Source organism: Drosophila virilis, unplaced genomic scaffold (genome assembly GCF_030788295.1).
Source record: "Drosophila virilis strain 15010-1051.87 unplaced genomic scaffold, Dvir_AGI_RSII-ME tig00000016, whole genome shotgun sequence".
NCBI lineage: Eukaryota > Metazoa > Arthropoda > Insecta > Diptera > Drosophilidae > Drosophila > Drosophila virilis.
The window spans coordinates 1-13,818 of NW_027212786.1; the positions used below are offsets into that span (position 1 = coordinate 1).

A 13,818-nucleotide genomic window follows, 5' to 3' on the forward strand; every position below is an offset into this window, starting at 1 on the left:
GCCCATTTCCGCACCCAGACTTACATAAGCTACAACTAAGAGTGGGCGTGTGGGCGGGCTTTGGATGGGTGGCAGCATTTAGGTTAAGTAAACACAACGAAATGCGATAAACGGCAAACAGCTAAAACTGCAAAACTCGACAAGAGACATAGAAAACAATCAAATGTATCTGTGTACGTTTTTATTGTAAATATACATTTGACACGAATTCAGCATTAATTGAAATGCTGCAGTCATCGCTAAACGCTCGCTGTTAATTCACATGAATTTGACATAAGCCTGAAAGGAAAAGAAAAAAAAAAAAACAAATACCAGTATGTATCTGTAGCTGTAATTGTGTGCGCGCTTGGCAACCGGGCAAAGGCGACGGCGGCGGCGGCGGCGCAACAACAAATGTGGCACACTTAAATGCTGCGTCAACGTCGCAGTCGCTGCGCGAAAAATTCCCCTACTCTCGGCCTCATGTACTGGCCCCTAGCACACAAACAAGCACGCTCTGTACATAATGTGTCAGCGAAAGCTACAAAAAAGCGCGTCAAATTTGAATTTGCTTAGAAGTGCGCGCGCCACACAGAGCGACGGGCAGAGAGAGCGAGCAGCGAGCGAGAGCGCAAAAGTTTTCGTTTAAAAAGCTGCAACTGCGGCAACGCAAGCGACAGCTACACGCGCTGTCACGTGTTTGTATTGCCTGTGTATGTGCATGTGTGTCTGTATGTGTTGTATATACATTATGCATGTATGTATGTATGTATATGTATGGCATGTAGTTTTGTGTAGCTCAGCAAGCTTTTTGTGGCGCACGTTAAGCTCGCGCCCGCGCTCGCTCGCTCTCCTTCTATCTCCCCGCTCTCTCTCTCTGTCGCACTGCCAACAGCGGCAGCGGCTGAGTCAGCACCATTAGTTTGAACACATTTTCTGTATGCTGCCAGCGGCAAGTCCAAGTTCTTTTTGTTTTTTCTATCGTTCATACATATATTCTCAACTCACACACACCACACTCGATTAGTTGCCTTTTCAAATGTTTATGCAGCATTGCCAACTGGCTGACAGATACAAATGCAGGCATTGCCATTGCCCCATTGCCCAGTCTCGCAGAGCTTACAACATTTGGTGGTCGGATCCCACGAAACCACACAAAAGCCACAACTGGATTTCTTTAATCTGACACGCTCTCTACCTGCGCGCGTGTGTGTGTGTGTGTATGTATTGCCATCTCTCGCCACACTTTCGCGCTCTAGCTACACTCTGCGCTCTGGTCGCTGCTGACCCAGTTTCCTAGGCCTGCACTGGCCAGGCGGGTTCGGGTTTTGGCTTTGGCTTTCACAACTTTCTTGTCGCTGCTTAGCTACACCCACCCTTGGCCCTTCAAGCCTACACCCCCCTTCCCTGCACCCTTTCCCGCTCTACAATTGCAGTTCAGTTGGAGTTGGCTTTCCATCGCACCGCCCCGCCCCGCTCTGCCACAAATATGTTCTAATGTCACATGCTCGGCGCTTGGGCCAACAAATTAAAACATTATCTTGTTAAATTGAAATGGCAACGGAAATTACCAAAATCGAAAATAAATTGCTTGCTTCAATGTGAAACGTGTCCTTTCTGAAAGGATTATACGCGCACATCTGTATGTGCGCATGTGTATATGTGTATAGCACACGCCATTTGAATAGGTACAGTGGGTAAGAAATCGTTATTGTATTGGGTGTAACTTGCTGATCGAGTATCTTATCATTTTTGATATTTACTTGCGTTGCTTCGATCATAAAATATAATCATAATTAATGAACATATATAAATAAATCGAATAAATGTTAAGTGCTTGCCGTAGCTAACGATAATTAAAAACGATCTAGATTACGAATATCGTTTGCTTGCGCTCTCTGCGTGTGCGTAGTTGACGATATTCGCAAGAAGCAAATCAACAGCAGCTAATATCGTATGCAATTCGCAACGAATATCGTTTGTTTACATCACGTCCGCACTGTTGCAATTTATCGAGCATTGATGCATATCGATAGGCAGCACTTTTTGCAGTGTTTTACAGTAATTTCAAGGGCATGGTAAACTAAGTGGAGACAAAACCAATTGTAAATTGTGCTAAGAAGTTGTTAAGTTTAGTGTTTAAATAAGTGTTTAATTATCATAAAAACAGTTATAGCGGGCAAAATGATCGTGAAGATTGTCGCCAGCTGCTGCATTTGCCGGCTGAGCTGACAAGTTGCGTGTTTTAATTAAATTGTCAACGTGTGTGTGTGTGTGTTCGTGTGCGTGTGCGTGTATGCAAAGCATATTTGTGCGCTCTCAAGCATGACAAACCCAAAGGGTGACAATGGCCAAATGTAGCCGCTGCAAATGTATCTGCTGGTAGGTGGAAGTTCATTGGAATGTCCGGTAGACCGCAGCACACACAGGTGAGATATGCACAATTACCAGGGCCTGGGTGAGCGGGTGGGTCGGGGCGGCCGGGGGCGCTGCGGTCAGTGTTGTCAAGTTGGTAATTTTTAAAAGCTAAATTTGGCTATGGCATCGTTGCAATTCAGCTACTTTTAGCTATTCTAGGACTTATGTACTTTTCTGAAGCGACAGTTGGCAACACTGGCAGCGGTTGGCAACATCGGCTGCGGTTGGCAACTGCCAGCCTGCGGCTTGGGCCGGGACAAAGTGCAGCCAGGCTGCACTGGCGTAACTGGAACACTTTGTACATGGAGTATATCTCTTATATAGACCTATGTCTATATTAACAGTATATATAGCGCCGGGGTATATATATTATCCTATATAGACATAGGTCAACATTTCCCAATCCCATAAGACCGTTAAATCTCATTCGATTTTCATGAGGTTTGACCTCTAGATCAATACCCTCAAAAATATCCTATACAGACTGTTGGAAGGATGAGTGTGTGAAATACACACAAACACTCATACATACAAAAGTTACAATGAACAAGTAGGCTTTTGTTATTTTCAGTCTTGATACTGAAAAGCTGCTATTGTTTAGCCTCAGTCTTTACTGAACTGCAGAGAGTAAAGAAGTTAACGTGCTCAGTAAAATAAAATAATAAATATTGAAATCAACAAATCTAAACAGTAAGTACTAAGTGTACATTTCAATACAGTCGGTCGAAATTTTCCACAAAATTTAACTTCAGCTCGAAGACAACTTATGCACTTTATGGCAATTGAAGATATAGCCTTTCAAGTCCGTCCAATCACAGTGGCATTTTTAATCGGCCGAACACTTTCCAAGGATTCTGTGAAGAAAATCTGCGCTGACAACAGATTCGTCACTCTGATAAAAGTTGTTAACATAGAGTAACAGGATACCAGATCTGGCCAACAAAGCGGCCGTTACGATATTCGACAATTCAACATGGGAGCGGTACACGATGAGTTTCTACGTTACGAAAATCTTTGTGTATGCCAAATCAACCCGTTTCGAACGATGCGACTATTCCAGATTGTTTCAATTCGTTTAGGCTGGAGTCTATCAAGATTCTCACTGTGCTTATTGTGCTATTGCTCATTTTTTATTCAAGAAGCCTGGTCGAATCAATTTGGGATTGAAGTTTCTCCGTGTCTATTTCTTATCATTTTTTTTTATTCAAGAAGCCTGGTCGATTCAATTTGGGATTGAAGTTTCTCCGTGTCTGCTCTTCTTTTTTATTCAAGAAGCCTGGTCGAATCAATTTGGGATTGAAGTTTCTCCCTATGTCTACTCTTCATTTTTATTCAAGAAGCCTGGTCGATTCAATTTGGGATTGAAGTTTCTCCCTATGTCTACTCTTCATTTTTATTCAAGAAGCCTGGTCGAATCAGTTTGTCAATGCCGAATCAACTCGTTTTGAAGGATGCGACTATTCAAGATTGTTTAAATTCTTTTAGGCTTGCATCTATTAGGATTCTAAGATTCTCACTGTGCTTATTGTGCTATTGCTCATTTTTTATTCAAGAAGCCTGGTCGAATCAATTTGGGATTGAAGTTTCTCCCTATGTCTACTCTTCATTTTTATTCAAGAAGCCTGGTCGATTCAATTTGGGATTGAAGTTTCTCCATGTCTGCTCTTCATTTTTATTCAAGAAGCCTGGTCAAATCAATTTGGGATTGAAGTTTCTCCCTATGTCTACTCTTCATTTTTATTCAAGAAGCCTGGTCGAATCAGTTTGTCAATGCCGAATCAACTCGTTTTGAAGGATGTGACTATTCAAGATTGTTTTAATTCTTTTAGGCTTGCATCTATTAGGATTCTAAGATTCTCACTGTGCTTATTGTGCTATTGCTCATTAAGAAGCCTGGTCGAATCAATTTGGGATTGAAGTTTCTCCCTGTGTCTATTTCTTATTTTTTTATTCAAGAAGCCTGGTCGAATCAATTTGGGATTGAAGTTTCTCCCTATGTCTACTCTTCATTTTTATTCAAGAAGCCTGGTCGAATCAATTTGGGATTGAAGTTTCTTCCCTATGTCTACTCTTCATTTTTATTCAAGAAGCCTGGTCGAATCAATTTGGGATTGAAGTTTCTCCGGGTCTGCTCTTCATTTTATTCAAGAAGCCTGGTCGAATCAATTTGGGATTGAAGTTCTCCCTATGTCTACTCTTCATTTTTATTCAAGAAGCCTGGTCGAATCAATTTGGGATTGAAGTTTCTCCGTGTCTGCTCTTCATTTTTATTCAAGAAGCCTGGTCGAATCAATTTGGGATTGAAGTTTCTCCCTATGTCTACTCTTCATTTTTATTCAAGAAGCCTGGTCGAATCAGTTTGTCAATGCCGAATCAACTCGTTTGAAGGATGCGACTATTCAAGATTGTTTTAATTCTTTTAGGCTTGCATCTATTAGGATTCTAAGATTCTCACTGTGCTTATTGTGCAATTGCTCATTTTTATCAAGAAGCCTGGTCGATTCAATTTGGGATTGAAGTTTCTCCCTGTGTCTATTTCTTATCATCTTTTTTATTCACGATTTCGTAAATTTTGTAATATGAGACTGAATAGTTTTCTAACATGTCTGAGCACAAATTTATAAATTTGGTTATCCATTATAATAAAATTGCAAAATTTTGTTGGTTATTTTTGTGCACACTTAACTTATCAATCACAGCCAGTTGATTGATTGACTGATTGAAGTTGTCTCTCTATCTCTATCTCTCTCTATCTCTCTGTCCCTCAGTCTCTGTCGCTGTCTCTATTATGAGCGAATTGACAGGAAATTGCGCTGCTGTCGCTACCAATTGGCATTCAAATAAAATCAATTCCAATCCAAAACTCGGTACTAGAAGAAAATGTGCTTGTACTTTTTGCATGCCTCCCGAAGAGCGAATACTCTTTGCCGAAGTTTAGTTGGGTTAATTTGGAAAACCAAAAAGTTCACCCTACATAAAACTAGTCAAGCAGGTCGATTTTTATACGCTTAGCCCATTAAAAATGGGTATAAGGGTATATTGTATTTGTGCAAAATCCAAATGTATGTAACAGGCAGAAGGAAGCATCTCCGACCCCATAAAGTATATATTCTTGATTTTTTAGATGTAGGTGCTCCTAGTGCCTGCGCAGATCGAGTTTGTTTCCGATAACTTACTCCGTTTCCAAGCAATCGATAAAAATCGATATCGATATCCTGTTTTTTGGGCAATTTTGGTAAATAAAAAGAGCTAGTCACCAAACTTGACATATAGCTTCAAAAATAGAATATATATACGCATTTGATGTTGGAAGAAGAGGGTTAAGGGTAGGGAGCTCCCGACTAGAACCTCTTACTTGTTTTTATATAGAACTATGTGAGAAAGTGATCCGTTCTTGGTTTAATGTTAATAGCAGAATTTTAAAGGACGGAAAACAGTTTCCCTGGAAAATCCTTTCTTTTTAGCTAATAAATCCTTTGAAAACTATTAGATATAGGGTTTCCAATCTGGCATCTAAGCCAAATATCTTCAATCTTTCTACAATTTATCCTCATAATTACATAGTTCGTGACAGAATCTGCATGCCTCAAATGGGAAGAGTATATAAAACAAAAACTGGCATGAGAAGTGCATTTAGCAATTTTGCTCACGTTTTAATTGCATTTCGCAACTCGAATTGACAAAAACAGGCAAATCTAACTCCACACACACACACATACACACTAGCACACACACACACACACTCGCTTTAGGGCTGGACATTGGCATAGGGTCCGATGGCAGCCGCCCTTGCCATCAGGGCGGGAATGTTGCTCTGCTCGTAGTTGCCGCTAAAGTACTGGGCATATGGCCCGGAGGCAAAGACGGCCACGTCGTCGCCACCGTGGGTATCCGCGTTGAGGGGCACCATCGCGGGGCTCACATAGAGCGGATGCTCCGTGTGCTGTTGGGTGATGCGTTTGCGGCCCTCGGCCTTGTTGTAGGTGCCATCAAAGCCGGGTCCATTGGCATAGGAGAGTATATTGTAGGGCAGCTCGTCGTCGGCCAGCTTATTGGCCAGGCCCGTAATCGCCTGCTCGCGCAGCTGCAAGGATTACCCAGAAGAGAATATAATCAGAGTAACAGGCGAAGTGGACTGGGAGCTCACCGGGTAACCATTGATGGTCATGACGTGCGAGTGATCCGAGGTGACAACAATCAGGGTATCCGACTCGTCGGTCATTTCGCGCGCCCGCTGCACGGCCCGTGCGAACTCGGCGGTGTCCTCCAGCGAGCGCCGCGCATAGTTCGAGTGATGCGCCATATCGATGCGTGCGCCCTCCACGAACAGGAAGTAACCCTGCTCGTTGCGCCGGAGCACGCGCAGCGCCGCCTCCGTCAGCTCGGTGAGCGAGGGATCCGCTAGATGGCTGTTCCTGGGACTGCGTGCCCGATCGCCGTCGTAGGGCAGATGGCCGTTGGCAAACAGGCCGAGCAGATAGTCCGTGTTGTCCAGGTCCAGCTGGGTCAGGCCCTTGCGACTCCAGACGTAGCTGGCGCTGGCATTCTGTGCCTGCTTGTCGGCCAGCCAATCCTTGATCAGATTGCGTCCGTCCTGGCGATAGCCGGGATGGCCCACCTCATCGCGCATGCTGCGGTCCAGAAAGTTCTGCTTGCCGCCACCCAAAATAACCTTCAGCCGCTTGCCCACCTCCCATTCGACCAGCTGGCGGGCGATGTCGATGCTCTCCTCGGGATCACACTGCGCCTCGCTCACCTCCGCATCGTTCTCCCAGTTGCGATCAGCGATGTGGGCGTACATGCCTGCCGGCGAGGCGTGTGTGACACGTGCCGTGGTCACAAAGCCGGCATCCTTGCCCGCATCCTGCGCCCACTTGGCAATGCTGTCCACCTGATCCTCAGTCACATAGGCAGCCTTGCAGTCGTAACGGGGCACATTCGCATTGACCCCAATGGTGCCATAGTTGCCCTTGACACCGCCCAAATAGGCAGTCGAAGTGCAGGCCGAGTCGGCCACCTGCCGATTGACGCAGTACGTCTTGGCCAGACCCGTGTACGGGAACTGCTCGAAGTACACCTTCTCGGAGCTGTCGCCCAACAGATTCCGGGTGGCTGTCACCGTGTGCACGGACATGCCATCGCCCAGAAACATGATCACATTCTTCGCCTGCTTCGTTTGCAACGCCTCCAGAGCTGCCAGCTTGGCCGCCAACGTACTCTGCGCCTTCTCCCGCCAGTAGCTGCTCTCCGTCTCCTGCTCGTACTTCAGCGCCGGCGAGACGCGCGACGCGGAACGAGCATGTTGTTGGTCTGCAATTGAATGGAGTCTTGACTAATCTTTCCTCTGGTCATGTGCTTATCAACTGGTCTCTATCGATTTATGGCCCCGATAAGCAGCCAATTAATTGCAATCTAAGCTAAGAATTGCTAAAAACAACAAACTCCCAATAACTATTTCGTCTAGCTGCTGAAAATGTGTTGTATATTAAATTTAATTCAGCCTAACCATAAAACTTTCTTCCTTCAAGATAAGTGGACGCAATATATATGGGCACCACAGTAAGGTGACCCTGGAGCTGTCAACTTCTCTATGAGTTCAGGGTCTTGGAAGCAGGGTTGGGAATATTTAATCAGTATAAGTGTTTGGTCGCTGGTTCAAACCCAGCAGCAATTATCAACTTAAATATAAGTTTATTTAATAATTTTATTTCTAATAATTTTTCTATATGTTTCTATACAAGCGCAAGGTCGCTGGTTCAAACCCAGCACAAATTTTGAAATTGTATATTTAATATTCATATTTATATGAAATTTTCTTTATATTTCTATAAAAGCGAAATGTATGTTTTTTTTATATTCCTATATATATGAACTTTTCTATTTCCTGCTTTATTTTCGTTTCCTAGACTTGCCTGGATTTGAACTCGCTTGCGCGTTGTTTATTTGCCTTAATGACTAGTTCACTTGAAACACTTCTAAGTGGGACTTCATGTTGGAGATTTCGTTGTGAAATTTATAAATAACTCTTCTTGCCTGAGGCTTAAGCTGGAAACCTTCTTCTCCTCCTAATCTAGGAACTCGGTAAACACTTTCCTGAGAACTCATACACAAAAACTTAACTCGAGAAGTAATTGTAAGACACACTCCAGCTTCACATCTTCACATTGTGTTTTAAACATTTGAGATTTCTTGAATCTTCCACTGAATCTTCCATTGAGATTTCTTGAATCTTCCATCTGATCTGAGAAGAGACTCTCCGCTCTTGAACACACCTTTTTCGGCTTGAACTACAGCCAGCAATAGTAGAGCGCTGGCAAGCAGCAAACAAATTCTATAATATTGTCCCATTGCACGCTGGACGCAATCGAGTTGTGTTTGCCCAGATCAGCAGGCGTAGTTGCACTGAAAGGTCCGAGTGGACGAGCTGTTCGATAATCTTGGCACGCACACGTAAATCTAATCAGCGAATTCTACGTAATCGCAGGAAAAAAATCAAATCAATTTATGGCTAACACGTTAACTAAATATTAAAGGAGATTACATGTGCCTGAAGAGGGGACTCTTGCACAAGGGCCGGGATTAGTGCAGCATGCAGCAAAAACAAAAACAAGCAAATTGCTTGAGTGCTTGTTTATATATATGTATATATATTATAAATAATATATACTCTTCTGTGGCATATGCCCAACGATCTTTTCATTCAATTTTTTCTCGATAACTCCGCATATTTTCATAATGTCGATAAATATCGATTTTGAGACATTATCTTTAGGGCATAATTCGAGAATTATAAGAGCTAAATGCTCAAAATTTGGAATCTAGATTCTCATATACTATATATAGAGCTTATCATTTAACTTTTTGCTGATAACTCTTGCTGTTTTCTGATAATCGATAAATATCGATTTTGAGACATTATCTTTAGGGCATATTTTGAGAATTATAGGAGCATAATGTGCCAAATTTTAAATGTAGGCTCTGGTATGTTTTATGCATGTTAAGAATATTTAATACTTATAATATTTGGATACTAATCAATTATGAATATTTGTAGCTTATTAAAAATGTGTGTATAGCTTAAAGCTGTGTGCAGGGTATTACCTAGTCGACCAAATTTGATTGTTTGGTTGAAGTTATCTGGCGTTAAGTCTGCCATTGTGTACTTTTTTCTCACAATCTGCAAAGAATATTTCAACTTCGACGTGTTGATGTTTGGCTTGCTTTCTTTTCACTTAAGCTCGTTACGTATACGCTCCGTATGCCCGATGGGCAAGTGCTGACCCCTTCGGAGCTGCCCATTTAGTTCGTTTTTAATCAAGCAGCACACAGAGAGTGTACATTGCTTTGCTTTGTCCTGTTGTTGTCCTCGTTACAGACGCCTTTTGACGTCATCGCCAGCAGCAAATGCAAATTTTCTAATATGAACTCGATCAAATGCAAATAACCGAGTCGCCCACCTGCTGTGAATTAAATAGAACCTTTGTGCCAGCAGCTAATCCTTTTCAAAGGCTAGAAATGAGCTCAAATCAAATTGAGATTGTGCTAGAGAATATTTTAATAAAACTTAAACTACAATTTGGTATTGAAAAGAAAAATTGAGCCCAGGAAAGAGAAGGGGTTTTCTTTCTACTATTCAATATATTCAGGGGAATGCGTGAAATGCCGAGTTCAAATCGTAAGAAAAGCAGTTTTATTACTTCTTCAAAGAATCGACATTTTCTCCGCAAAAGAACTTATATTATTTCTTCGAAGATTCTAGATTTTGTTCTTTCAAGAAGTTTTTTTGTTACCCCAAAGAAGTTTCTTCAAAGAATTGTAGCTCCCTTCGGGCTTAGACTGTTTAAAACAATGCTAAATTACATAGAATATATACTCAGGAATTTTTTAATAATTGATTTCATATTTGTGCACAATTTGATGGGCGAACCTCGCACTTAATCCAACTGATAAACAAGTCGAGTGCTTGAAGAGCTGTGCTGCATACTTTTGGGGCGAGTGTTAAGTGCCACGCCCACTTGGGTGCTATATACATCTGGACTGAGCCAACCCCAGCTCCATGTTGCAGCTGCTTGTGGCGCCAGTTTGTTGCAATTTTGTTTATCAATTGCTTTGCCCGCTAGAGTATTGTCTTGGCCAGCGCCACAATGGAGCCCGTAAACTTGATGACCTGCAAGTGGAGAGGAAAAAATGGCAGACAGAGCATGAGTCCTTGCTGTAAATCCTGTGGCACACACGCACCGCTGTGAAAACGGGCAGGGAGGGCGCAAAGAAGGGCACCTGCACCGTGATGGGTCGCTGGGCGCGCAGGATGAGCAGATAGACACGGTGACGCACCGCCCGATTCCACAGATACCAATGGCTATTGTAGGCAGCCTCGCCCAGCTCCAGACTCTGTTAAGCATAGCCGATACATATATATATATTATATATATAATGAGCATAACCCACCGCTGTTGACATTTCGGTGCCTCCGTAACAGTAGAGAAATAAACAGGAGCTTACGGTGCCAGCATAGACCACATAGCGTATGATATTGTAGCCGGAAAACTGCCAAAAGTCAAATGAAAGTGAACATTTTGAAGGAAATGCATGTATGAGGAGGCTGTCCAACGGGAAGATACCCTAAAGGCAAGTCTTTACATTTGAAAAGAAATAACATATCCAAGTTTGGACTTACAGGAAGGGAACTTTTGCAAGTGTATACTTTATAGAATATAGCTACTTTATAGAATATAGCTATCTCTCTCAGAATTATGATATTAATACAGTATATCGATGAATGAATGTGGTATCAAATGCTCACCAGCAGTATATCGATAACACTTGTGGCTATCACTAAGCTGGCCGATAGAAACTGGGCAAAAGTGGGCGCGGCCATAATCACCGAAAAGCGTTGAACAATGCCAACAATTTCATTGTGACGATCGATAATATTACGCAGCTGTTGGCAACAGCGTTTGCATTCACGTGGACTGGGATCTGCAAGAGAAAACATGAGCGGAAGGTGAAGGAGAACTCACCGCGAACTGGCTTAAGTAACTGGAAAAGATTAGAACTCACCGCAAAGTAGCTTAGGTAGCTGGAGTGGAGAGTAGAATTCAACTTGAAGTAGCATAAGTAGCTGGAGTGGGGAGTAGAACTCACCTCGAAAAAGCTTAAATTGCTGGAGAGGGAATTAGAACTCACCTTGAACATGATAAGCAACTTAGGTTGTTCAAGACTCACCTTAAAAAGGCTTAAGTAGCTGTATTGTACAATAAAACTCACCTTGAAACAGTTTAAGAAGCTATGGTGAATTTAAATTCACCATGAACTAGCTTACATTGCTGAAGAGGGGATTTAAACTCACCTTTAACTGATTTAAGAAGCTGGGCTGATAGAACTCACCACGAAATAGCTTAAATAGCTTGAGAGGAAGTTAGAGCTCACCTTGAAATGGAGCTATGGTGAATTTGAGCTCACCTTAAGCCAGCTTAAAAAGAGTGATGATTAGACCTCACCTTGAACTGGTTTCAGTACGCGTTGCAGGTCCATTTGCAGCGCTTTGAGCAGGAATGTTACATAGAGCGTGAAGCTAAAGAAGAAGCCGTCGGTGCCAACAAAGGCATAGACCGTTATTTGACCGCTCCACGTGGAGTAGAGATAGGCCAGAGGATATAGAGGCAACCGATGTGCCACAGCTGGAAAGCTAAGCGGAGTAGATAAGTTGAAGTGGAGAAATATCAGCGAAAATAATAGCACCTACTGCATACGAAAGGGCATATCGTATTTAAAGGGCAGCTGGCGACGCGCCCACATCTCCCAGATGGAGCGCAGCACAAAGGCGCCCGTATTGATGCAGCCCAGCGTAAAGATGAGCATGGCCAGCAATGTGGCCATGCGATAATAGCTACGCTTCAACTCCATTCGCTCCGCATTCCGCTCCTTCTCGGTCAGCTGACGAATGCGCCGGATGAGGGCGGCGACCTCCACGCGACTGCGCCACATGCAGCCCATCTTGAAGAGCGTCGTCAGGCTGCAGGCCAGCGGGCAGAAGGCGTCCATGGCGTCCACCGGGCTGGTGCTCATGTAATGCCAGCCAAAACTGAACTCCGCCTGGCAGCAGTGCGCCAGATTCGCAAAGTTAAAGATCAGCCACAATGTGGACCAAAAGGTGGACGCCCGCTCGAAGCGTAAACCCAGCAGGCCAAACGAGTATCGGGTCACAAAGAAGAGATGCTTGTCCAGCGGATAGTCGCTGCTCAGATACTTCGGATACATTTTGTACAACTAATTGCGCTGGCTCCAAGCATTTCACTATTTATATAGCCCACATAATTATTGGAGGGGGCAGACTTAATAATACGATGCGGATAAACTAATTAGCCGTTTGTTTTGATGCCTGTTTGGCATATTAAATGGCTTAATTAAGGGTTTGAAAGGATTGAACACCCGCAACGTAATGGAAATTAACGCAAAGGTGCCTCTAAGCGTAACGTTTCCATATAATCATACACTTAACTGTAAGTTAAGCAGATGGAAATTTAAAACAAAAGTCATATAATTAGTGAAAGCTAAAGAAGTCTTTGAATCTGAATTTATGTAACCAAATAAAGGAAGGAGAAGGAGATCAGAAGAAGGAAAGGGGCACAAAATGAGAGAGAAACGGGAGGAGAGAGAGAGAGAGAGATCTAATTCAAGAGAATGCATAATCAAAGAATGAAGATCTCCAAGACAAAGTTGGCTTGATGAGAATCGCGTATAGAGGTCCTCTTTGAAAAAACGTTCGCGCCTAAAAGGAAGAAGAAAGAGGGGGGGGGGGGAAGAGAGCAAATGCAAAAGCATAAGCAAAATCCATAGTCAAGGAATGAAGAGACTAAGTTGACTCTTTGAGAATCGCATATAAGAGCTCTGTTTAAAGCTTGGCAGATTGAGAAAGATAGAGAGTGAGAGAGAAGAGATCAAATTCAAAAGAATTAATATTAACTAAATCAAGATCTGCAAGCCTAAGTTAAATTCATGAGAATCGCATATAGAGGCCCTTTTAAGATAATATTATTTTATTATTTCAAAATGAACTCTACTGTGCTTATTTTGCATCAGGAACTGTGGCGTTCCGAATACCAAATTGTATTTATGCTTTTTTCTTTAACTTGAAGACTTAAATTGAAATCTGAAGTCCGAAAAGTGTGCATCGAATTTTGGATTTCCGTTCGCAATCGCATTTTTTCCCACAATGTTAATTAAGGCGCAAGTCGTGGCATAAATCTTCAGGTTCTTGAACCCAATCAAACCTGAAGAGCTGTCGAATATATAACAAAAACGAAACGAGGAAGAGCATCAACATCTGTCAGGCAATTGGAATTTCAAATGGAGCCACACGAGTGCTACAATCCCCGATTTATATATAGATTTTTGTGGGTCACTATGTTTTTGCTGCCC

The 13,818-nt window shown here is 42.8% G+C and overlaps 2 protein-coding genes and 1 long non-coding RNA gene across 3 annotated transcripts; 1 reads left to right on the plus strand and 2 right to left on the minus strand.

The window, feature by feature from the left end:
- The first annotated feature begins 1,837 nt into the window (after positions 1 to 1,837).
- Positions 1,838 to 3,292, plus strand: LOC26531183 (uncharacterized). The gene is made up of 3 exons (XR_001449672.3): positions 1,838 to 2,408; positions 2,969 to 3,087; positions 3,150 to 3,292. It is a non-coding gene; the product is annotated as an uncharacterized lncRNA (long non-coding RNA).
- Positions 3,293 to 6,025: 2,733 nt separating this feature from the next.
- On the minus strand, positions 6,026 to 8,810 carry LOC6636461 (membrane-bound alkaline phosphatase-like). The gene is made up of 3 exons (XM_002059784.4): positions 8,670 to 8,810; positions 6,545 to 7,707; positions 6,026 to 6,481 (listed from the first exon to the last, which is right to left on the minus strand). The coding sequence occupies exons 1-3, from the start codon at positions 8,743 to 8,745 to the stop codon at positions 6,146 to 6,148; spliced, it is 1,575 nt and encodes a 524-aa protein (XP_002059820.1). The 5' UTR covers positions 8,746 to 8,810; the 3' UTR covers positions 6,026 to 6,145.
- A 1,383-nt stretch (positions 8,811 to 10,193) lies between these two features.
- On the minus strand, positions 10,194 to 12,922 carry LOC6636460 (odorant receptor 45b-like). Its single transcript, XM_002059783.3, has 6 exons — positions 12,143 to 12,922; positions 11,898 to 12,085; positions 11,201 to 11,376; positions 10,846 to 10,944; positions 10,636 to 10,788; positions 10,194 to 10,564 (listed from the first exon to the last, which is right to left on the minus strand). The coding sequence occupies exons 1-6, from the start codon at positions 12,655 to 12,657 to the stop codon at positions 10,514 to 10,516; spliced, it is 1,182 nt and encodes a 393-aa protein (XP_002059819.1). The 5' UTR covers positions 12,658 to 12,922; the 3' UTR covers positions 10,194 to 10,513.
- Positions 12,923 to 13,818: the final 896 nt, after the last annotated feature.

What these genes read in the sequence shown, in the direction of transcription:
- LOC6636461 (XM_002059784.4), bottom strand. Translation starts at nt 8,745, where the DNA reads ATGGGACAATATTATAGAATTTGTTTGCTGCTTGCCAGCGCTCTACTA. An exon ending in TGTAGTTCAAGCCGAAAAAG is followed by an intron (nt 7,708 to 8,669) that starts GTGTGTTCAAGA and finishes ATTCAATTGCAG; the next exon opens with ACCAACAACATGCTCGTTCC. An exon ending in TGACCATCAATGGTTACCCG is followed by an intron (nt 6,482 to 6,544) that starts GTGAGCTCCCAG and finishes TAATCCTTGCAG; the next exon opens with CTGCGCGAGCAGGCGATTAC.
- LOC6636460 (XM_002059783.3), bottom strand. Translation starts at nt 12,657, where the DNA reads ATGTATCCGAAGTATCTGAGCAGCGACTATCCGCTGGACAAGCATCTC. An exon ending in GCACCGAAATGTCAACAGCG is followed by an intron (nt 10,789 to 10,845) that starts GTGGGTTATGCT and finishes TATGCTTAACAG; the next exon opens with AGTCTGGAGCTGGGCGAGGC. An exon ending in CCCTGCCCGTTTTCACAGCG is followed by an intron (nt 10,565 to 10,635) that starts GTGCGTGTGTGC and finishes CTCCACTTGCAG; the next exon opens with GTCATCAAGTTTACGGGCTC.